The 25,451-nt window shown below is 45.7% G+C and overlaps 1 protein-coding gene across 6 annotated transcripts in view; it reads right to left on the bottom strand.

Annotated features, from left to right (window-relative positions):
- Window positions 1–593: 593 nt before the first annotated feature.
- Window positions 594–25,451, bottom strand: part of TMCC1 (transmembrane and coiled-coil domain family 1) — a 120,311-nt gene continuing 95,453 nt past the window's right edge. For 5 of the 6 annotated variants that reach the window (XM_040589933.1, XM_040589932.1, XM_040589936.1 and 2 more), the window contains 3 exons: window positions 15,454–16,388; window positions 7,549–7,684; window positions 594–4,856 (listed from right to left, as the gene is read on the bottom strand). In XM_040589933.1, the coding sequence (XP_040445867.1) occupies window positions 4,542–4,856; window positions 7,549–7,684; window positions 15,454–16,388 (1,386 nt within the window). In that variant the 3' untranslated portion in view covers window positions 594–4,541. Of the gene's footprint in view, window positions 4,857–7,548; window positions 7,685–15,453; window positions 16,389–17,253; window positions 17,338–25,451 lie in introns of those variants that run through there. The other variant, XM_040589937.1, reaches the window with a different exon arrangement.

Below are 25,451 nucleotides of genomic sequence, written 5' to 3'. Positions count from 1 at the left end.
CACCATATCTTGCTTTGCACGTGCAGCTGAGCACAGAGCTGATCCATCCCAGTCAGGAAAAAAGAAGCAAGAGCCAGCCCTGACCCCTTCTCAGCTGGGGCAGTCTAGGTTACAGACCCGCTGAGGTAGAAAACACAGGACCAACTCCCAGTTCTCCAACTACAGGCACCTTTTGGGAAGGTCATCTCATCCAACTGTACCCACCTCCAAATTGAGGACTGCAGGTAGGGAAGGTAGAGAAATGCCGTGATGTGCAAGCCACACAAACAGGTTGGACACCTGCAGGGATGGCCGTGACCCTGCAAAAGAAGCTGTCCCAGGCTCCAGGTGGACTGGAAGGAAACAGATTAAGAGTGCAGCGCTGCTCTTTCTCCTCCTCTGCCCACAGAGACCAAACACTGCCAGCCAATTAATTCTTGCCATGCACAGGTGGTGCATGGATGATTATAGGATGAAGTTTGGTGACTGCATCTACGGACAACTTGCTCAAATTTTAAGCTATTAGGGCTCAGCACAACACACCCCTTTTTTAATTCCCAACCATCCCTCCACGCCCTCCCCTCCCCCCTGGAAACACCGAAATTAGGCCAGTGTTAATAGCTGAGGTCTTTATTTAAAGTTTTTTATATACAGTAAAAGTGTCACAGAAGAATCTGTGACAATCAGACAAGACAAATGTAAATCTCTCTCAACAATTAGCAGCTTAAGATCTATAAACTACAGTGTTACGTTCACAAGTGTCATTTCTGTACTTTTTCAACCCTTGCAAGTGAGTTTTTCTGTTTTTTTTTTTTTACACTTTTAAAACACACTTACAGCTAAGTCAATTGCCTACTACTATACCACCTGGCATACACAACACAGACACACAGGGTTTTTAACTCTTTAGCTACATTCAGAATTCACTTAAAAACTGGCCAACTACCCGATCTTGAACCCCTTTGTAGCTTGGCTTCTTTTGTTATAATGCTGCTTTTTTAATTAAAAAAATGCATATTTTCAAAGCTGCAAGACAGTGCTTTTCTGTCCCAGTGCAACATGTACAGAAGTCAACATGTAATCTGATCAGACCTAAGAACTCATGGGATTGGAATAAACCAATGAAATAACTGCTGTGAGCATGCTGAGTATCATTAAACTAAACTAAGGAGACTGAGAGAAAAGAGAACTTTATAAAATTCAAAACGCTAAATTTTTTTGCATCAAGATTTTCTTTCTCCTTTACACTGAAGGAAGTGGGGAAAAACAGATGAACTTCATTTGAACCATAGAATTTCAAGGAAAAGCTGCTGCTTTTTGAACAGTCCATTATATTCTTCCTTTTTTATATGCCAAGTCGATATGTCTAAACATATCTAAGCAATTTCAGAATCATTTCAACTCTGAATATGAAATGTTTTGGGAAACATTCTGCAACTCAGAGATGGTCACTAAAAAGTTAACATCCATAAGGAAGGCTAATAAAAGGTACTCACACACACACTCACATCCATGGCAGAAACTGTCTTCTACATGTCATCCAGAAACACTTCATCAAGAAAAGCAAACACAACCACTTACAAGGAAAGGGAGCTTTAAAGCTAGAATCACATTTCCAACAATATAATCATTGTTAAGCTATCAGAAATCATCACAGACCTTCAAATTGAAGAGGGAGGAAAACCCCAAAACGTTCTGCTAATGCAAAAGGCAAAACACATGGCAGTTGTGTTAGGATATGAAAAGTGGATGCAGCATCATATATGGCATTACTGCAGACAGCTTTCTGGAATGGAAGAAACTGTCGAGAGAGAAAAGAGACAGACAGACAGACATACATTGTCCAGAACCATATGTACATGGCCTTCAAAAAACAGTTTTGAGGTGACAAGTTTCTATTAAGCCTGCGCCTTCTGGCAAATTAGCAAATGGTATTTACTGAAGATGACACAGAGCTGAGACACCAGATGAAATAAGGATACAAAGAGGAGTGACAAACACATCTGTCAAATACTACAGGCAATGGCACTGAGCATCCTGATCCACTGGATTTCAACTCTTTCCTACTCTGACCACTTAAAAACCTACCATAAGCAATTCTAGTGTGATCAAAACTAAGAAGAAGAAATGCAAAGGCCGGGTTTCAGAAATAAAGGCAACAAAGCTTTTCAATCATGTGCCAAATCAGTTCTTACTGCTTTTCACACTTTTGTTTCTGACAAAAACTACACAATGCAAAGACAATAGTTACCCATGTAATTTGAATCAGCCAGAGGAGGGTGGTAAATACACAGTAGTTTCTATGGTCTAGGGAGGGAATGTTTATGCAATCTTTGCTCTGTCTACAACTCCATAGAAAGCATGATTATTTTTGGCTTGAGTCAGTTGCACTCGGCAATTTGTGTTTTAAGTAGGACAGGAGCAGATTAGTGCACATGGTGACAGAGAGAGGTGTGCTGGGATCCCTGGGGAGGGGGGTACCTGAGTTTCTTGTGACTATGGAAAAAATAGACGTAATCTTTGAAGGAAGAAGGATGGTTGGATGGCAGAGGACTTGCCTCTGCTGGCAACCAGAAGACCCTCAAGGCTGTTAACCTAGTTTGAGGGAATTTCTCAGAACCCAGAATTTGCATCACAGCATTAAGTCCTAGGCTTCTGTATATATACACATGATGGACATGTTCCATTTATGTATGATTTCAGCTGGTTTAGGTCACTTGGAAAACATTTGATTCCTAAAGGGAACTTAAGCCTAGGAGAAAGGAAAATGATAAGATCTAACTAAACATCATAAATGGTCTTGAAAGAGAATCCTGGAGTCTTTTGATTTCACAAAGACAAAATTATCATTCTATGATGAACGTTGAGTCTTGGCTTTTTTATGGTGAAAGAGACACCAGTTTAAAAAAACACAAACAGCATAGAGTGAATGCAGATTCCTTGGGCGTGAAGCCTGCCTGCCAGTACCAAGAGGTCACCAGCAATAGCCTGTTGCTAGGACTCAAGAGCTACACTTCAAGCTGACATTTCCTTCAGAGCTTCAAAAAAGGTATCTAACACCGATTACTTGTCCCCATGGCTGAAGAAGAAGATGCTCTCTATGGCACACCACACGGATACAGTGTACAAAGAAGACCTCAACATAGACACACAAATGATCTTACCAGAGCCTGACAGGAGGAAAACTTTGGTTTCACTTTTCCAGGGGTTTGTTAAAAAATTAAATCAGAGATATTTCAGAGACAACCATTCTTTTAAGTAGACCATTGATTCAGTATTTCTTTCCTTAAAAGAACTTGTCTTTTCCCTAGGAAGGGATGAACAGGAATTCCTTATTCTTATCCTGAGACCAGGAATGAGAGATGACGTGCAAATGAGAAATAAAAACACACTCTCCTTCACACCTGGAAAATGAAAAAAAAAAAAAGCCCTGCATGACAAAAACGTGTGGAGAAGATAGATGTTTTTCATGATGCTGCATCTGTATGCTCAGGAGGACAGATAAATGGCATATGAATGGCACTGCGTTCCAGACAGGCTGGCACTAGAAACTGCTCTCTGCCCTCCTCAAAACTGTTTCAGGACAAGATGGCTCACAATTATTCACGCATTTCTTCATTTAAAAACATCACTTCTTTATTTAAAAGGAAAAAAAAAAAAAAAAAAGACCCTCCCAACCCCTTCCAAAAAAACCCCCCAATAATAATAATAATAATTATAATAAAAAATCCTATTAGAAACAATAAGGAAGCACTGAGAGTTTGAGTATTACACTCTTCAAGTATGCTGTTTGGATTTTTTTTAAATCTGTGAATATACATATATAAAAAAAACCTCAAAAGTGCGACCAAGGGCTTCTGCTTAAAGATAAGTATTTCAAGGACTACTTCAAAATACTGTAGCACGACTGTGCAGTTACTGTGTATGGCATGAGGCTTCCACTTCATATGCTTAGCAAAATTAGCCAGCCTTATAGAAAGTTACTGTAAGTCAGGTTAGCACAAATGGCAAACCCAGATGCTGAGCTGGGAAAGAGATCCACACGTTGTTTTTCTCTTGGTAAGGAAAGAAACCACTCTGAACACATACATTTGGACATGGAATGTGAGCAGACTTCACAGTAAAAGTTTAGTGTTACAGGTTTGCTGTGGTACCATCATTCAAGGCTGTGCACTAGATTTAGCTTTGCTCATCTTAAGCTAACCATGTTCTCTTCTTCCTGACAGGTTTAGTACAGTAGGTTCAAGCCACAATTTAAATTGCCCATTGGTATGCTCCAAATTCCTGTGTTTTATTTATTTCTTTTGTACACTTTAAAGAATCTTAAGATTTGCATCCAAAGAGAACCATGCTACATAAAAATTATCCAGGATTCTCGCCAAAAAGAGTTCTTGAATAAAATCTAAAAAATACTATTGCAATGTATCTCGCAGAGAAAAAACGTTATTCTAAATGTAAACAAATTCACTCGGACACTTCAAAACTTCAGCGGAGTTGTTGCTGACTAATCTTTGCCACCAAGAGTGCCGGGAGGAGGGCAACACGGCTCATTCCTGCCGCCATCATCTGGGGGGAGAGAAGAACCGTTCCAAGTAGCCGGTGATGGCGTCCCAGTGTTTCCACAAAAAGGCAATGAAAACCACTATAAATAAAGTGCTGAACGTCCTATTGCGAGTCTTCATGAGGGGCACGACGCAGTTGGCCACAGTGGAAACGAAGACGAGGAGGACAGCCATGACAGCCAGGAGGATGTTGATGAACTTCCCCAGCAGGTTCCTGGCCGTGGCATTCTCCAGCCCCTCCAGCTGCACCACTTGCTGCTGCTGCTGCTGCAGCTCCATCTTGGAGATGCGGGTCTGGCATGCTTCCAGTGCCTCCTGTCAGCAAGAACACACTGCTGGGTTGCAAGCCCCCACAAGTCCACCCCAGCGGCAGACAGCCCCCAGCTGTTACCCTACCAACCAGGCCAGACCAGGGCCACCTTCCTCCTGCCTTACGCACCTCCTGTGGGATGTGAGTCACTGTGCTGATCTCATATCCTGCAGCAGAGCAGAGGAAGCTGTGTCGTGTCATGTGAAGGAGGGTGAGGAGCCCCTCGTTAACTGGGTACTGCAGTTTGTAATGCACCACATCATCCCATTTACACCAGAGAGGCTCAACAGACAGGTGACAGGCTGGGCACAAGTCAGGCTTTGCTAAAACACACACCTCAGCTGCCACTCTGCACTGTCAGCTGCCTGTCCCTGCATACGGTGCAATGGTCACCTGAGACGTTTCCATCCTTCCTGCCTTGCTGTCAGGCCCAGAGGGAGGAGGATGCTGGCAGCCCTCAGCAGTCAGATAGCCTTTGTCCAGAAAGGGGGGACACGGACGGACCCAGTGAGCTCTCACTTGAGGTCTGGTTCCAAGAGATCACTGAGGGGACAGAGGTGCTGTGTCTAGCCAGCACTCCTCCTCCCCTTCCTCTTCTGGGATGTGCATTCCCAGAGCCTCCCGTTTCCATCACTTTCCTTGCATTGGCTTGCACTTACTCAACCCCTCTCTGAGCCCATTCCATTCTCTAGTCAACCTGGCAGAAAACAGAGTCAACAAAAATAACTAAGCAGAAAGGCTCAGCCACTTTCTGCTTGCTCAGTGAACTAAACGAGCTCAGGGAAAGGTTAGAGGATTACCAAGGCAGGGACTGCACAGCTGGTGTCACAGGAGGAAGGTCTCCTCCAGACTGCAGCAAGCTGTGGCACTGGCACAACTCCAGGTGACACTGCAAGGGCTGGAGGAGGGAGATGTCTAGACGGGTAAGAAGCATGAGATTTATGAAACTGCCTCTTAGGAAGAGGCAAAGCAAATGTAGGTGGAATAAAACTATCCTGTACAAAACATCATCTCCAAAGCACTGCTGACTTGGGATTGTTTACAGACCTCTTCTCCATGCTGAACCTCAAGTGACCAACCCAACCTGTAGTAAAAACTGGTGACAGGCAGTGGGTGGGCTAGAGAGAAGGAAGAGGTTTTAAGGCAATTAATGCAATGAGACATTTCTGCTCTTGGAGATACAAAGTCACACTGTTTCCATTAATCCTCCCTCAAGAGTTGCTTTTCTCAGACATGAAGGCCAACTTTGGGTAACACCTAGAAGTCTGCAGTAAGCCCCAGTCAGTCTGTCTCAGGCGGATGGCTGAAAAAGGAACAGGATTCTCTTCCTCTGCAACATCAGCCCATGCTCTTAACTAATTTTTCATGCAAAAAACCTCAACACTTACCTTCCCCCCAGCAATGCTGAGGAACAATCTGTCCCAATTTGCAAGTTTACACTAAGCGCGCTGAATCATAAAAAGAAGACTAAAAAAACCTATTGAAATCCCCACTTCAGTTTAAGTTTTCAACATTACTTCTTCCTGCCATGTTAAATTAAAGAGGAGAACAAAAGCTTGGATATTGTAACATTCCCCCAAGGGAAAGCCTCCTGTTTACTCTGTTGGAGGCCACAGCACCACTGTCCACAGGTACTGATTTATTTTAACCTTAACTTGAAGGTCACTGCGACCTGCTACATTTCTGTCATTGCATCATGTGTGTGGAGGTCAATGAAACACAACGGCTTCTCTTCAGTTACAGTTCCTGAAAGCACAGGGCCAAACTGCTCAGCCCTCTACCAGCAAGCAACCCGGCAGGACACTGACTCAATGGGACTTGCTGCTGGATCTACAAGCGTGCCAAAAACACAGCCTGCTCTGTCTCCAGATGAAATCACCTGGCTGAGGCACCTCTAGGGGGAGGAAAGAGAGAGAACTTTGACCTACAATTCTCTGCTCAATGCTATAAAAATCTCATGTCAGCGATCAGAACGGAGATGCCTGCTAAAACTAGCACAGCAACTATTTAAAACGAACAGCAGACCTGTTTCTGAATAGGCCTTTCTTTATAAGGTTTAGTGGCTGCTCAGATAATTTTCCAGGTCTCTTGCTCTGTGGAAAGCCCTCCAACTCCATAATCTGTTTCCATAGCTTTGGTCTTTTACATACTGAAAGAAATGTCTCTTTTAAAAATACCTCCTTATTTGGGCAAAACCAACAAAGAACTGTTTCCTGACTCGGTGCAGTGAATACACAAAGCCATTTTTCCTTAGACATACGTGACCGTTGCTGTAAAAGCAGTGACACAGAAACACACTCTAGGGTCCATTTACTGGGAACACTACTGTAAAAAAAGTGTTCGGGTCATGACCCGTTAGTTTCTAGTACCCTACAAAAAGTGGAAACAGCTTCCACTTCGCTACAACTTAATTTAAAAACTCTGCTCCAGACCAAGTGGCATGCTCCTTCTGCAGATGAACTTGCCCGTTGGTGCATGGGCACAGCCCTTCCTTACAGAAAAAGTGACCTGGAGCAGTACCCATGTGTCAGAAATGGAATAAAGGCCCTTCCAGAACTCGTCAGCATGCAGTTTAACAATAAAGCTACAAGGATTAAAACCAAACATTGAATCACCAAAGTACTTCAAAAGCGGATAAGTTACAGTAAGAGCAGGCAGAAAAAACAGGACTGGAGTCCCCTTGTTGCTGTCACCCACCTGGATGTCCCGGGCTCGTTCATAAGACTGGTATGCTATTTTCTCCTCCATGCTGGCCAACTCCTGTTTTAAATTGAGAATCTCGTTCTGGTGGAGCTCAGTCAAGTCGTTTAGCTGCTCTTCGAGTCTTTCACATCTAGAAATGATACACATCGCACAGTAGCTTTAATAAGAAGATGGTGAAGTTATACAACTAACAATCAAGCAACGAACATCACAGACTTTTCACTAAAAACTAGTGTGGCTACCTCTGACATTACAAAAGCATGTATTGCCATGTGAAGCCCTCTCACTGGGAATTAAGGAAATCCTTTCTACCAGGTAAGGTAACATTAATCCCGTTTCTGTCCTGGGGAAAAACACACAGGATACTTAAATCACAACTGCCAAGTGATGCAAGAAATCAAGGATTAAAACAGAGTTAAGTTATTCCCCAAACTTTTGTGTAAACCAAACCATTCCCTTCTAATACCATAAGCTCAAGCATTCTCATCTGCACTCCGAACAGTATCAGATATAAAAATGACACAGAAATGAAGTGTGAAGGATGCCTCCGAGAACATGACAGTCCTGTCTGATCTCCATCTACATGTGAGGTCACACAGATATCTTTGACTTAATTTGTCTTTATCTCCCAAGAATGAGGCAACTTAATTAGCAAAGACCATCATATTGTTTGTAAGTAGGGCACATGAATCGTTAACCTGCAGGCTTATTTTTCAGTTTGCTATTGGTGAATGGACTGGGAGCAGTCCTGAGGAACAGGGGCTGCCCAAAAAACTTGAGTTATGACAATTCTGAGTTTTGTTTCTCAATGATAGCTCCATATTGTTACTTTAGCACTTTCAAAATACATTAGGGCTACCTTCCATTTGTATGTAGCACTTAATTTTTGGAATTTCAAGTCCAAATTTACAAGCAACTCATGCTTCAATACCTTTTTAAAATCAGGCAAGTATTTTTATTACTTCCAAAAGGTAAACAAACACAGAGAGCTAGGCCCAAGGGCTGGGAGCAGTGAGCTGGGCACCATCCACACCATCCTCTTCCACCACGCTTCCCGCAAGTTTCTCACTCTTGGTTCATTATGAGCGATCACTCTGATGGTACTAAAGTATGGGTAGAGCTATTGTGTCCATTTTTTACTCTGATTTCCACTGCCTACTCACTATAACAGCATGGAAAAAGCTTACCATACAGCTCTTAACATCCAACCCTTGATAGTAATAACTGAGAAATTTATAAAGAATTCAACACAGTGATAATTCCTTGATTTAATTTCAGTTTCCCTCTTACTCCACGTGAATTTAGTTCATACACATGCGTAAAATGAATAAAAAAATATTTATCTAGAACAAAGAATTTAATTACAAGTTCCAAAAACAAGACAAAAGTCCTGCTTCTGGGTTTTGGTTCCCTGCCTGCCCGCCCCTGATTTCTGGGTGCTTCACAAGCTAAATACTCTGAATCTGTAGGCAAAAGTTAGCCTTTAATAACAGTCTTGGTGTTTTGGTTTTAATTGAAAAACCTGAAGAGAACTTTCATTTACATTCCCAATGCAATATTGCTCTAAACTAAGGAGTCAGACATAGCATGACAATTTCCAGCAACAAAACACATGTGGTCAACCAGCAGTGAGACTAAGACAACCACCAGCTGACACAGCTCAGCCCAGAAAGGTGCCATAATAGCTGTGCAACTGAGACAGGACACACAAGAGAACTGGTTTCCCAAGAACGACAAGCTGCAAGCACAGGAACAGCCGTGTGAAGACTGGCTAATGAAGAACAAGCCCAGGTAATTAATATTGCAATTCGTTCCCAAGCAACTTAAAAAAACCCCAACTTACCAACAACCAAGACATCACAACTAAACCTGCTCCAAGTCTCAAAGGCTGCATCTGTTACTTGAAATACATTCTGTTTGTTAATATATTACAAAATTCTCCAGTGGGTTTATTACACAAAAAAGGGACTTCATTTCTGAACAGATCACAATTATGTCTTTTAACCTCCTCCCACATAAATGCCCTTCACAAAACGACTATTGCCAGGCAGCTTAAATCCTGTTCTCTAACAAGAAACAACTGTATTTTAATAACTTCAAAACTATCTCAGTCTAGAGCAAACATAAGGAAACCCTGAAAATCCGTGTATTTGAAGAGTTCAAGCATACTAAGGGTTGGCTCCAACCCTCCCTGCTTCATATGCAGGACTACCGGCTTGCTCCCAAACCACACTTCATTCCCCTGCTTTCCCCAGAACTTCTGCAGTTTGCACCTGTAGTGATTTGACCCTGGCTGGATGCCAGGTGCCCACCAAAACCACTCTGTCTCTACGCTCCTCAACTGGACAGGGGAGAGAAAATATAACAAAAGGCTCGTGGGTCAAAATAAGGACAAGGATATCACTCAGCAGTTACCATCACAGGCAAAATTGACTCCACTTGGGGAAAATTAATTTATTACCATTCAAATCAGAAAAATGCCTTCTCCACACCCCTCGCTTCTTCCCGGGTTTAACTTAATTCCTGATCTCGCTACGTCCTCCCAGAGTGGCGCAGGGGGATGGGGAACAGGAGGTTAGGGTCAGATCATCACATGCTGTTTTTGCCACTCCCTCCTGCTCACACCCTGCCCCTGCTCCATCGTGGGGTCCCTGCATGAGACAGCTCTCCATTAACTTCTGCTCCCACGGGCTGCAGTTCACACACTGCTCCAGCATGGCTCCCCCGTGGGGTCACAAGTCCTGCCAGCAAACCTGCTCCAGCGTGGGCTCCTCTCTCCATGGGGCCACAGGTCCTGCCAGAAGCCTGCTCCAGTGTGGGCTTCCCACAGGTCACAGCCTCCTTTGGGCATCCCCCTGCTCCAGCATGGGGTCCTGCACGGGCTGCAGGCGGGTATCTGCTCCATAGTTCTGCACTGACCTGGCTGTCTGCAGAGCTGTTGCTCTCACATAGTCTCACTTCTCTCTCCCACTGGCATGGATTTTTTTTTACCCCATCTACTATCACAGAGGCATTGTCACTAATGGTCTCAGCCTTGGCCAGCAGCATGTCTGTCTTGCAGGCAGCTGGCACTGGCTCCATCAGACACAGGGGAAGCTTCTGACATCTTCTCACAGAAGCTGCTCCTGTAGCCCCACCACTACCAAAACCTTGCCATGCAAACCCACTACAGCACCCAAGAAACATCAGTGATTTCAGAAACTGCTGGAATTGGGTTATTTTAAAAGAAAAAAACACAGCCCCCCACCCCCTACCCAGCCTTATTTTTGAAATGACACTTCCTCCATTCATCTCTTTTTCACTCCTTGTACCAGTATCTACAATTCAGAATTACTATTTTTTTCCTGCTGTTTTCTACTGGTGTTTGAATTTGAAAAGTTAGGAGGGGTTCACAAAACTTACAGGGCCTGAAGCTGGTGTTTGCCTGTTGAAGGCTGGTTCACATTTAACTCAGAGGTACTACAAAAATAAAGGGACAGAACACCTGTCAAGAGAGTTATGATTACACTTACACTTCCCAACATATGAGTGCCAGTGTCTATGCAACAGACTCTAAACTCATCTGTGAATACAGCAGTGCCCTGAATGATCAAACCCCACTTTATTTCAGGTACAGAAGATCCCTCACTGGACTCTAAGAATTATTTTCCCACTAGCTAAAATGTGAAACTTCTCCTTAAAATTACTAGCCTCTGATTAACATGCTCCAGCACAGAAGCTTTTCTGTGTAATGGACTAGTGTCAACTGTCACAAGTATCTCAGAGATCATCAGAGATGTTCATATGGAAGACACTCAGTAAACTGTTAAGATGCTTAGCTGAAGTATGGGATTTGGGAGCATTTTAAAAAGCCCTGTCAGATTTCCACACATTTTGTCAGGCTCACTGCTTGGGAATCAGGGAACCACAGCTGTGACCATCTAATTTTTTTAAGAGCTTTAAGGCATTTTAAAGTAATAGCTGCAAAATACATGGCTAATACAGCACATATAAGAACCAGACATGATGAAAAAGACATTTTATCTGCACGCAGTAAGTGCTCTAGTGAGTAAAGAAACTCTGACCAAACTGATGCTAAGAGATCTTCACATTATACTGTGAAGAGAGTTTAATACCTCTCTTCAAGGTCAAGATGGACTTTTTTTATAGCTATATCATGCAAAATTTCATCTGATCTTTATTTGTCATCCAAATAATTTTTTTATGCTACTGAACATCATGCTTTCAATAGTGGAGTAACAGCTAAAAGCAGTATCTATTTGCAATATACTCCAAGTTGTCTATCTAGATGATGCGTGAGGGAGATAGCTTGCTCCTGAGGAAGCATGAGCTGCTCTCAGTGTGCACATCACCCTGTGCTTCCAGCCCCAAAGGTCTCCCGGTGGGAGACGACAGCTTTGCAGGGGCGTTTTGGTGCTTTCATGGCTGGGTGGGCACCACACGCTGGCTTTGCTGCCTGGCCACCCTTCAGGAAGGCCTCTTCAACCCTCCTATACCTCAAAGGTTTAGCACATTTGTTCTATGTTAAAATAAGTCACAGGAACATACTGAAGTCAAACGATTAAAACTACAGCAAAAACCAAATAAATGGAAGCACTGGTGTCTAGCATTTTAGCTGACTGACTTCTGACAGAAGCGTGGGAGACCTAAATGCCCTTTCTGAGGATGCCAGACTTCGGAAGAAACCCAAACCCTTGGACTGGCCACACTCCAAATGTATGAGCTCATGATTTCACTGCACACAAACAGGTTCCTAAAGGGACAGGCAAGATGAAAATACTCAGCAGGAACTTTATTTCAGTCTCAATAGCACTGAAAGTCCCTGCTTGTATCAGTAAACAACCACCACCTTCCAACCGATGAGATAAGCAACAGGCTATTTCAGCGTCCGCTCCTTCTGCACAAGAAACACAATGACAGCCAAGGCACCGCCAGAATCTTCCTTCCTCAATGACTCAGCCCCAGCGGAGCAGCACGGAGCTCAGGTGCTGGCAGCTCTGGTACTGGCATGTGCTGCCGGCAGGCGGGCAGGGCAGCACAGCCCACCCAGCCTCGCCGAGGTGCTGCCCGGCAGCACCAGGGTGGGAGAACTGGAGTGACTACACCAGTCTGTCCCTGCCCCCAAGCCGGTTACCAAACCGCAGCTACACGGATTGATAGGCAAGGTCTGGAAGCAGGGAGAGGGAGGGAGGAGATTGAGGAGGTCATGGAAAACCTGCAAGGCAAGCCATGGCTGATAAACAGAAACTGCATGAACACACAATGAAAAAAGATCAGAATCCACAAAAAAGTAGAACATCTAAGAAAGAGGAAATGGACAGAGATTGGGCAAGAAAAGGTCACGGCATGGGCTTTGTTGCAGCTTCCAGGTACAATACAAACACTGCGTACTGCCTACAAGTAAAGACTTCTCCAAAACACTTTTTTTAAGCTCTAACTGAAGTCAGCACTTGTTTTTGAAAGCTTCCCAGAAACAGAGCAGAGTTAGGAGGTGTATATAGCTTTTAAAGCCAGTTATGATTAATTTGAATTCCCAGCCTCCCAGCTTCAAACCACAACCTCCATTCCCATCTTTTCATTTTTTCTGAAGAGAGCTGAGGAATGAGAGGGGTTCCTAGTCAAGGAGCAGGTGCCAGCCCTCCCTGCCAAGGAAGCGGCATCCTCTTTGCCCTCAGACACATCACATAACCTTCCAGTTCCCAGGGTGATGTTGGCTTTAATCTTCATGATGTTTTAAAATACAGAAGCTACAAAACAAGAATCTAGATTTGACCAGTGAGGTATTAATCTCACTCTGACTGACACATGAGCTCCTTGTGGATCATGCAGTTACCTGCTCACCTCTGAAAGCCTGCAGAGACAAGGGCACTCAGTGTGCTTTACAGAATCATAGAACAGTCGGGGTTGGAAGGGACCTCTGGAGATCACCTGGTCCAACCCCCCTGGCAAAAGCAGTTTCACCTAGAGCAGTAACTGGTCCTCTTTAAAGATCACTCTTCTAATTATTTTGCATCAAGACTCCAAATGGCAGGTCTAAATTACTATCTTTAAGCATTTATAAGCCAAATACAGATTGTCCAAGAAGCTTTTCACTCCAGGCTGCCTTGGTTAGTGGTTAGGCTCTGGGGTCACCTGAGGGGAGAGCTCAGTAAAGGTTAACGGCACACAACAGACAACTTCATACTGCACTAGTAGGAGAACCTACACGAGCCTTGCTGAATGGTTTCAGGGAATAACTAGCCAGTTTAGCTGACAACATACGTCAGTCCCCCATGGTCTTCTATTGTATTTGCAGGCCGCTCCTTCAGCTGCACTATGCTTGCATTCCCCCATGAATGGCTGCTGCTGTACAGATGAAACAACAACCTACACAGCAACAGGGCCCCTTCTCTGCTGGGGGAGTGGAAGATCAAACACTGTATCACTTCACGATAAGGAGGCACTAGGAACCAAAGTTGCTGTGCTGGGCATCGGTTTCAGCCAAATTGCTCATTGTTGCAAAGCGGGATTAGAAAGCGCTTGTTGGTCTGGCTTTGTCTAGCCAAGCTTTGCAAAGCACACAGAAAGCTTGCTGTCTCTACAAGATCCTAGGCAGGCTAAGCCTTTTCAAACGTTTTTCCAATGATCTGGCACCAGCATGTCCAAAGAGCTGTAGGGCAACTCCATGTTGAACTGTGCAAACCAACGCAGCCAGTGGCCCATAGTACTTCGGAAAGCCTGTCCCCACACCCCAGCAGCTATGCTGAGCCTCGCAGGTTGTGCTTCACAGACTGGCCGAAGTGATGAAGGCCATAAGCAACCTCATTACAAAAGCCTACCGTCCTCCATCAGAATAAGGACTTAGGCCCCTTGCATTTGTTATTTAAATTTTAAAAAGCAGTTTTAAGAATCCCATTGATTCAGACTGCAGTGTCCTGAACGGCTGCAGAAGGGTAGCTAGTAACTCTTCCCTCTGGAGCCTGGGGACAAGACCTTGCTCCCAGCATGTGACAGGGAAGATGCAAGATATTCTGCAGGAGCACCCTGCTGACAGCTCTCTCCCACCCAGCAAGGGGAAGGTAAAGTGTTCCCTCAGCACCTCTCCAAAGGTTGCTTTCCTTGGTGGGGAGGTGAGGGTAGCCTCAGGTGGCAGGAGGAGCTGGCCACCATACCATACTGTCGGGCTGCTGAAGCTACCATCACCTCTCCCGTACGACCTGATCAGGGACTAGCAGTGCTGCAGCAACTCCTCTGCCCTTCCATTCCTTTCAGCAAGGGGAAAGCCAATAGAAACATGGATTACCCACTTCCAGAACCATGCAATCTCCGTGACAAGAGCACTACCAGTATCTGACACTTCATTTTGTTGAAACTTGCCACTGTGGGGCTGAGTGGAGACAGGAAGGGGATATCCTAGTTTTGGTTCCCATGCAAGATCATGTCTTTTTAGAGAACCTTAAGAAAGCTGGGTATTTCTTTCTCTGGTAGATGTGGATCCGAGTGTTGGAGGAGGCAGGATCAGGATACTGTCCACACGTAGCTCCCTCTCTCTTGCCTCGACCCAAAACTTTGCAGTTTTGCAGGGCAAAGCACATGTCTAGATAATAGTAACTGCATCAGTGTACTCCAGGTCTTTTAGGACACCTTTTTAAAACCTCTTTGGCTTGACTTTTTATCTTGAAGACACTATGAAATAACCCCTTTTCCTCCCTATTTCCTTCTTGTACAGAAAAGGAGATAAGCAGCAAGTTAACAATACTTAAAAAGGTCAAGCTGGAAGGGCCAAAACCTGAGAAGACCACAGAACTTCCTATCTGAATCAGGCTGCTGGGAACAGCCTACCCAGTAGTACTATCCAGGACTCTGGTGCCCCTGCGACTCACAGTAATTAGTTCTGAAACAAAGTACAAAATAACATACCTGTACCGCTCCTCCTGCAGAGTCTGCATTATTAATGAGTAATCCCTCTGATAGCGAACCTTAAGGTCCTCAAATGATTCTTCCAGTCTTGCCTGTGTCTCTCGAATTTCTTGAATCTCATGCAGTACAGCATCAAACCCTGAGCTCTGCATATCCAGAGTGTTTGTTTTGGAGCTAGAAGCTCCCACAGGGCCCCCTGTTGTGCTGTTGGCTCCCACCGAGCCTGAAGTGGCACTGGAACAATCCTCTTCACTGCCATATTTTGGACTTGACTGAAAGTTCTGAATAACACCTAGAGCCTTGCCTCCTGTGCCATCTTCCTGGCCTTCTTCCAAGGAGTCTTTCAGATTAGCAATGTTGTCTGCACTCCCAAACTTGTTCCTTATGAGGGAGGCAATCTCCCGGGGTTTGGAAACCACAGCTCCCGCTGCTGAATGCGTAGCCTGGGAAAAACTGGAAAGTCCACCTTTTACACTGTCTACTACTCCCTCACTGAAGCCAGTGACTTTTGCTCCAACATCTTTCAAACCCTGATGCATATCCCTGAAGACATCCTTTGGCTGCCGAGGGATCCCATTCTGTTCAATCTCTCGCAGCTTTCGATGGTAATGTTCTAGTTTCTTCTGCAGCTGCAAGATGGTCTGGGCTGACTTTTGGTTTTTCTTCTCAAACACTTGCTTAATGCGGGCGCTCTGCTGCTTGTCGGCGTTGTTGGCCAGTTTCAGGTACTCTGCCACATTGTCATCACGGGCTGTTTGTTCAATTTTGATCTGCTCGGTCAACTTCAGTATCTTCTGCTGTAGATGTGTGATAGCCACTTTTGTACGCTGAGGATCTGGAGTCCCATCAACAGAGTCTGCATTGATGCTGCCATCAGTGCTCGAGGCCACCGCACTGGAGGTCTGTGCTAAGCTGCTGACTTCCAATCGCTCGATCTAGGCAAGGAGAGAGAGAAATATAAACACTAAACACCAGCTTTGCCAAGATAAAACCCTTTCCTTCTTTGCACCAATCAACTCAACGAGCGGATGTTGTTCTGCAAAAACGTGCCTCTTCTCAGCTGGCCAGGGTACAGTATCAACCAACTGAACTTCATGTGCGTTACAGACATCTAGTAAAAGCTGAGAAAAAAGCAAAACCCCTCGTACTTAAGTCAACTTAATGGCTTCAAACAACCAAAACTCAAACACAAAGCAAGACAGGGCACCCGAGTTTGGCAGGGTGAGTTCTCTGAAGCTTTGCTGTGATGCCAGTAGCTCTGCCAGCTAGCACGTAGACAGAGACAGAGAAGGTAACCAAGAAAGCCACACAGACTGAGTGCACAGCAAACCCAAGCTGTTCCCACCACTTCACCTGTCCGTATGGAAGCAAGCGATAACGGAAGCCACCGGAGAACAAGGGAGCTGCCAAGATCAGTGCTCGGAGCAGAGAGCGGCCGAGGGCGGCCCTGCCCACGCAATAAACCCCGCAGCAGTCGGCACCCTCCGAATGACAAATCCCGCTCCCAGGCAAACCCCCCAAAAGTTAAAACCAGCGCGGTGCAAACGACTGCTCCAAGCGACTGAACCGAGCCCCTCGGTGGGAAGCGGGCCGGGTCGGGCGGCTCGGCGGGCAGGGCCGGGCCAGGCCGGCAGGGCAGGGCCGGGCAGGGCCGTCCGGCCGCCCCGCGCCATGCTGCTCCGGCGGGCCAGCTGCGCCTTCACACCCCGGCTCAGCACGGGCCGTGCCGCCGCTGGCCCTCACGGCCAAAGGGCGCCGAGGGGGCCGGGGCCGCCGCGCCGCGCCCCCCGTCCGCAGTACCTTGGTGCGGCGGAGCAACAGCGCCCGCTCCCAGTGCATGGCTCCCGCCGGGCGCCCGCATGGCTGCGCCGCCGCCGCTCCCCACCTGCGCTCGGCCCCGCCCTGCCGGCAGCGCCCGCCCCGGGGCGGAGCGGCCCCGAGCTCCGGCCCCACGCAGCGCCCCGTGGCGGGGGAGGCCTCTCGCAGCCCGGGCGCTGCCCCGCTGCCGCCCCCTGGGCTGACCCCGAGCTCCGCCGCGGCCGGCGGCGAGCCAAGGCGTGCCGCGGGCTGCCGGGGCCCGGCTGCCGGCGCGGGGCGGGCGCTCCTGCCTTCCCGGCCCTGCCCTGAACGTCGAGGGGCCGCGGCCGCCCCGCTCCTCCGCGCGCCCCGGGCTCCCGGAGGCCGAACCCGGCACCACCCCCACGCCACAAGCCCGTTCTCGTTGTTTTTCAGGCCGCGCGAGGCCCAGCACGTGCCCCGGGTTCTGCGGCCGCAGGCAGCAGCACAGGCCCCGCCGGCCGCCCTCACGGCCCCTGGGCCCACGCCTCGGCTCGGGCGCAGCGCAGCACCCTGTGTGGTTTTATGTGAACAGCTAGCGGCCCACTCACTCTCCGTATTTGTCTTGTGAAGATACACAAAACAACAACAAAAAGCCCTTACAGTAAATTGTATCCCTCTCTCTACTTCCAACACTGTCCCTAATGCCGCGCCACCGTGCCTGCAGCAGGCAGGCAGTGCACTACAGCACCAGCCAGCTCCAAGCAGGGTCCACAGGGCTGCTCCCAGCAGCTGCACGCTGACCTGCTGTTTGCTACCACACCAACCAGAAAACTGCCCAGGTATCTGGAAAACTCAACTGATTTATTTTCTAGAGGAGCACTGTTGCTGGAAGCCACAGAACACCAGTGAACACAGAACTCAGACTGCACAAATACCAAATACTCGCTTAAGTGGGTTTAGTTGTGGAAAGCCTGGATGTCTGGATAGATTAATGGAAAATTAGTGCTGAGAATTCATATTCATCAGTGGGACCAGCAGTATGCACAACATCAGTACTGTACCGAGATACATGCTGTCTCTGAGATCTAGGGACACGTGTACTTTGAAATGGCACACATTCAGTAAGATACCTCTTAGCAGAATTCGTAATTTCATTAACTTTTTCCTAGGACTGTCAGCATGGTTTATAAGGAAACAAAGATCCTGCATGCATAGGGCACGCCTGAGCTGTAGAGTGTCAACCAGCTCCCCAGATGTAACTGCTTAGTTCCTCGACCACGGATCCTTTATGTGCAATAGCACACAGCTTGATTTACTACTGTGCCAACTCACCGTAATCCATAAAGCAGCACAGCGTAGGCTTTTCTATTCAGCACACTGATAAAATCTCATTAGTCCTCTTAATTGTCTTACAAAACAAGCCAGCTTCTCAAAAAGAACCCTATCAATCCATTTCTAACAATCTCTATCTACTCCAGAGGAAGGAAATTTTAGTATTAATGGCCGATGAAAAAAAGAAAGATCCCCAAGCTGACACATTTTTTTCAGCGAGTAATTTGAAATAACTCTAAATAAATACTTTTGTACTGGGCAGTGTAAAGGGGAGCGAGAGTGGGGCTGACACAGCCTCCCACAACCAAACAACTGTGGATCATGCTAAGCTGCCAGCCCTTCCACAGCCCGGCGTTGCTCTGGGCTGAAATTTGCACATTTCAGTGTTGGAGAACTAATGGGACTTCAACATTACTTTGCAATAAAGAATTTCTATTGGCTTAATTTACTCCTAGTTGGGTATAAATTAGTGTATCTGTGTGTGTGTATATAATTACTATAAACTACACTAATAGTACACTCTCTCAGAGATGAGTTTTGTGAGAGAAAAATTTTGTAAAACTTTGTCTTCACTGCCTCCGTCCCCCCACTTTAAGTCAATTGACTTCAGCATCTCTCCTCAGGTTATCTTCCCATACTTGTGACAGAAAATAAACCGGAACAGCTATACTAGAATAACCCACGTTGGGTAATTACTTCATAATCATCAGCTGTGTGGATATTATTCTGCAATAACAAGAACTTTTTTTTACAATTAACAAGCAAACAGCTGTGCAAAGTGCTATTCTGGAACAGAACTGAGGTAATTTAAGTACTTTTTCTGCATTGGCATGGCTTTAGAAAGGGAAGACTCAGCACAAACTGGGTCCTTGGGAAATGCTGGTTGACATATTATTGATTTAAGATGACTGGCAATCTGTCCTGAAGAGATGTTGGTAAATTAAATACCGTAATTTTTATATAAAAACAGGGATTACAATTAAATTAGTCAATCTCCCTTGCCATACAATTTTCCAGTATACTGGCTCAGTCTAGGTAAGAGTGGACCTGCGTGACCTCCTACCAGGAGGTGCACTGAAAACTGCTTTGGCCTTATGCCATGAACCGAACAAGATCTTGTGAGGACCTTATGCTTTCTCCCCCCTCAAGATCTTATCAAATTCCTAGCACTTTCAACACACTCAGTTTTTCTATGTATCTATACTGCAACACACAGCCCCCAAAAGAACCTGTAATTTTGCCTTTTGGCATTGCTGAAGAACCACAGTTCCTTTAAAGGTGTTGCACCCTTCTTTTACAGTGACTTCAGTAAATGCCCATGCCACAGTCATTCACCAGGAAGACAGATCGGTTTTTCTAAACAAGCAGGGCAGCTGGCTTAAGCAAACAGCAGAATTCAGAGCAAGCCTGCTGTAAGAAGATTGCTCAGCTCCTGCTTCCTCCTCCTTTATCTGGAGCTTTAAAAATGTGACTGAAAAGCGTCATGTTACTTGGAATAAAAATATATAGGGCAAGGTGAGACAGGGGAGCTGAGAATGACAACTGCAGAAAGCAGCCCTGGAAGGGAGCTCACAGTCCCTAAGACACCCGGATTAATCAGCTTCCTGGTGACTGAGCACCCCATGCAGCAGGGAAAACTAATCACAAAAAAATTCAGAAGTTGCTTTGTTGCCTTCTCCCCGCTGTGCTGAAGGCAGCAGAGTGACACAAGCAGAAAACTCTAGGAGACTCACAGAAAGCCCTCAGTGCCAGGCTTCCTATTTACTCCATTAGCGTCAGGGCCTACATGGCGGCTGCGGCCAGCCCAAGCTGGCCGGGCAGGTACGTGGTCCCCTGCCCCAGGCGCCTGCCGGAGCACAGACCTGCAGTCTTCAACATTTCCAAGACAGTTAGTTCATTAGTAAATGAGATCTCTAATTAACGTCTTATGGGCGAATAAAAATTAGAGGGGAGGGGGAAAAAAAAGAGCATCTTTTGTGTCCGACCAGGTCTGCAGAGCTGCATCACCCGCAGGCGAGCACCCTGCTCTGTGGCACCCCGCGGGGCTGGGACCACTGGCCCAGTGCCCTGTGGAGCCCCTCCTGCCCACTGGCACATCCTGGTGACACCGGGGTTCGTGGATTGCCCTCTCTGATCCCGGGCGAGAAGCAAGGGCCTGACTGCTTGCTCCTTGTATTCCCAGAGCACACCCTTTATTTATTGGAACTATTAACTCAGCGGTTTCAGCTGGATATAGAATTATTCACTTCCTGCTGCCATCTGCTGAGCGGTGGCTCTGAAATCCAAACTGACAAATTATTTTAAGGTATCTTCGTATGAAATTTTTAGGGGGGGAACCCACTGCAAATTGATGCAAACAAAAAAACAGTGAAAAATAAAAGTGCTTGAGAAAGTTTTTTTGCAGAAAAAGTCTAAAAAAAACCACCAACTCCCCACAAAACAGTGGGTTTTGAAAATGGATGGTACTACTATAAAGATAGGATCGGAATTATTTTGGAAAATATTCTGCTTGTTCAGTTGCTTATGGTCTGCTGCTGCTGGAGATACCAAATGCCAGGGAAAAGGAGGGTTTTTTACTTGCTACTTTGCTACAAGCGATAGCTGGGTGAATGGTCCTTGGTAAATTCTCATGTTCCCAATGGACTTACATTCCTGTGTATCTGTCAACATGGAATAATGTATATTACTTTTCCCTCTAAAAGCAAAAAGATGACAAATTGCACTAAGTAGAAGATTTAGGGAAAGTATGTCCTTGACAATACTCAGAATCAAGTCCCTTCAGATTCAAGAAATCTTGTGAGCAGGAAGATACCCATAGAAAAGGGGGCTTGAGATTACTTTAAATGCATGATTCTCAAATTTAGCTTCAATTTTCATGTTTCCATTGTAAAAAGTTCTTGGCGATATTTACTATTTGAGGAGCCAAAGGAGGTTTAAAAAGAATACCTTTTACTGCTTTCATGCAGGGGTGACAAATACCAGCATACAAATCTGTTCAACAAACCATGTGTCCCATGAAGGAGATTCAATCTTCTGGATGCTGCTGCAGATTCCACTGAATTACAACCCCAAATTCACATTTGTTGCACAAGTCCTGTACTTCAAGAAGAGCTGTCTTTTGAGGAGGTATGAAACCAAGAGCCTGACAGCCCATAGCTGTACAAAAATCACAGCTCTTCATACAGGGAGAGGGCTGTTAACTTCGGTGTCCTGTAATTGCACTGCAAATTCTTATTTGACCCTGCATTTTTCCTCATTTCTCTCTACTTTGGTATGCGTACAGTGCAAAAAGTGTACTAAGGCCGTTAGGCCTCAGTATCATCATAAATCTGCATTAAATAATCTAAATGCATGTTTGTACAAAGCCACGCACAGAATCCCTGTGAAGTACAATGAAGAGATATTTAAACATCATGAACTGCTATGAATACATGTGAATAATACATTTCAATGTATACATTTAAATGCAGTCGACAGCCAGTAGTCACCTCCCTGCACGACACCTGCAGCACATGACTCTCTGAACATCTGAGTCAAGGTGACATCAATCATACTGTCCCTGAGCAAGCAGCATGTCATGTCCCTGCTGGGTCCGGTAATGACACAACGTACTGCAAAATTTATTGTTGGTCCCAAAGTAAACAGAAAAAGTAATACAACTGACTCTGCCTGGTCCACCTGGGTGATGCAATAAGCTGTTTATGACCTACAGCTGAGAGAGCTTCTTAAAGGATGTTACAGAATCAGGGGCAGGGTAAGGTCAGAAAGAGGCCTCTGAAGGTCATCTGGTCTGATGACACACCACCCTCCCCCCAGCTCAGTAGGACCACCCAGAGCCAGCTGCCCAGGACCGTGTCCAGGTGGTTTTTGAGTAGCTGGAAGGACAGAGATTCCACATCCACATTCTACATTTGTGGGTGTGTCTGTAACAGAAACTTGGACCTCTAACCCTTCTCATCTGTCTGCTGCCACCCCGCCACACAGCTGATACTACCAGCTCTTTGGTTCACTATTTATTTCAAATTGCAGGTTTATATCATTGCAAATCCTGTGTAGTAGCATATGTAGGGCAGGAGATTTCTGTTCGTTCACCTCAATTAAATACAGACAGAAGATCCAAATGCTGCTGCACTGAACCATCCCTAGAAACACAACTGTCCACTCACGTGTGGATTCAAGAATCCACCTTCCCTCAGCAAGTGCCCAGTGCGCATACGTGCTCCTGAGCTACACAACATCTGCCTTGGCTTTACTGCCAAGAATTTACAAAAGAAAAAACCCAAAGCACAGGTCTAGTAATTCCTCACGACACACTGTGCAGTTATCCTGCAATCTTTTACTGGCCAATTGAATCTTCAAAAACTACAGCAGCTTTTGCCTTTTAACAGGCTTCCATCTATGTACCCACAGCATCTGCTGGCCATCCCTGCCAGCAACTGCTTTGAGCCATCCCTATTATACTCCTCAATCCAAATCAAAACCAAAACTGGCTAAGGAAAGCATGCAAACAGATGGACAGCTCAAGGAAGTCTTGCTGTGTGTTTTTTATAGTACAGGTCATCGGTTAGGTTATAACTGGGGTTTCTAAAAGAGATAAACAGCATTTGCCTGTGGGCAATTAACCCTCATAATGGCGGGAAGATCATTATGGTTATACAAGAAAAACACTGAGAGAAAAGAAACATAAAAATCAACCCTGATAAAATTACAAGAAAAAATTCCAATACAATCCCTTTGCCTGCCTAAGGTAACAGCTAGAGCAGGGAACCACCGCTGGTAGCACCAAGAGGAAATGGCTTTATACCTTACTCACAGTAGTTAAACTATCTCGAGCGATGATTATACTACAATATGTGTACACTCTGCCAACCCAGAGCCACGCATGTGGTTCCCAGCACTCCCGCACGGCCAGCATGTCCTCACTCTGCAGAAAGGGAAGAGATGGCAGGTACCTAACATGGGGCAGAAGGGATAGTTGGCAACCACAACAGAGCAACGTTTTACAATATGCTCAAGACTTGTACATGATTTAGCATTCCCTTCCTTTGGTGGGGTGCCGAGTTCAGCAGTTCCCCGCCTGACTTTATGTTGCCACAGCAGGCAGAGAGAATAGCAACTCCCCACAGGGTCAAGGTGCAAGCTTACTTGGGGACCAACCCAGCAATAAGGAACTTAGAGACATTTTTACTCTTTAATACATTCCCAAACCTTGTTAACCATAAGGCTCCAACGCACTGTGTGCTGGTGGGACTGCAGCAATACTGCAGGAGGGAAAAGTGACCTGGGACTGCTTATGTTGGCGCAACTGCCAAAAGAAACATCAAGCTATGGCCCGAGGTATGCATACAAACCCTCACCCACAACTCAACATCTGGTCAAGCCAGCTGCAGCACGACTCTCCCATGGCCTCGTCACCTAACTGAATACAAAACAGCAATGTGATTTCATCACATACTGCTTCTAGTGTCAGAAACATAGTTTAGCTATATATAAAGCAACTAACTGTATTTTCGTCATATCTGTCAGTGGCAGAAATCCCTAAAGGACACCCAGTACTTCAACTTCAGCAGTTGCTGAGGTGGGGATGGGGAAATGGTGGAAGATGCTGCTGCCACATGTCATTGTACTTGCTCTATAAGAACGAATTGCATGCAGCATCTGTCACCGCCAATTTAACCTGTTCCACAGGGGAACTTCAGGAAAGTTGCTTGTTAGCCCACTACAATCACTGGTCACCAGCGTTCCCCACAGCATGGCAGAGCTTGGCAGGCTCTACACATTACCCCTGTTTGAACCTACCTGCCTGAGGCACTGCGCATCTTGGGAAGCAGATGCTATCGCTTACTGACTGGTTACATGGCAGCTGAAGCGACAAAGCTGACTACACCTTTCCCACCTGTGGTCCATGCACATGCATCCCTGACTGCCCATCAGCCAAGAGCACTGGCTCAGGCAAAGAACGTTACACAAGCTGTTTTCTCAAACAGGATGGAGACACGCAGGGCCAGGCACCAGCTCTGCCCACAAGCATTTATTTACACCCTAGAGACAGAAGGGGACTGACACAACAGAGTGTAGCATCTCCCTGAAGATGATGTCTACAGCCCCTTTAATTCTTTTTAAAAATCCAATTGCCACCAAAGACCTTACCTTCTTAACCTCAAACTTCTGAAATCTTGAGACAAGATATTTTTGAATGCAGAAGAGTACGGCTTGGCCCAATTCAGCAGCAGTTTTGCAAAGCTACGGACTAGTCAAGAAGAAAAGCAGCAGTGCTGGCTGAATACATGGCAGATAACACCAGCATTATGGGTGAGGCAAGTCCAGGGGAACGAATGCAACAATCTGAGTGGGAAAAATAGGAAGGAACTGAATTATACACAAGGGCTTGCAGGAACTTGATTTTTGAGGTGAAAAAGGATGATACAGCAAAAGGTGCGGCCAAAGTAACATTCGTGGATGTTTGTTTTAGCAACTGCAGATTTTTAATCAAGGGGCGACTGCTAATCAGGCCAGAAGTTACAATAGTAAGGATAGGAAATGAGGTAAAGCTGAACAAAAACAAAGTGTAGGAACTGGGAGGACAGAGTGGATTTGGAAACAAGTTTATACAAGCTTTTATGAGAAAGTGACTATGTAAAATGCCAGGGGGGGTTGTGGGGTTTTTTTGTTGTTGTTGTTTTGGGAATTTTTTTAACTCATTCTGTTTTCCCCAGTATGTCTGAATCATAATTCATTACCTTGGAGATAAAACTGTTGTTAACACTTCCCAAAGAGTAATTTGTTGGGGGAATTTATGCTTCAATATGCTAGCTGATAAATACAGATTATTTATTGCATCTTACATATTCATTTGTAAAGATCAGTTTGATTTTCAGACTGCAAGT

The sequence above is a fragment of the Falco naumanni genome, chromosome 4 (genome assembly GCF_017639655.2).
Source record: "Falco naumanni isolate bFalNau1 chromosome 4, bFalNau1.pat, whole genome shotgun sequence".
Lineage (NCBI taxonomy): Eukaryota > Metazoa > Chordata > Aves > Falconiformes > Falconidae > Falco > Falco naumanni.
This window is presented reverse-complemented; position numbering and strand designations above follow the sequence as displayed.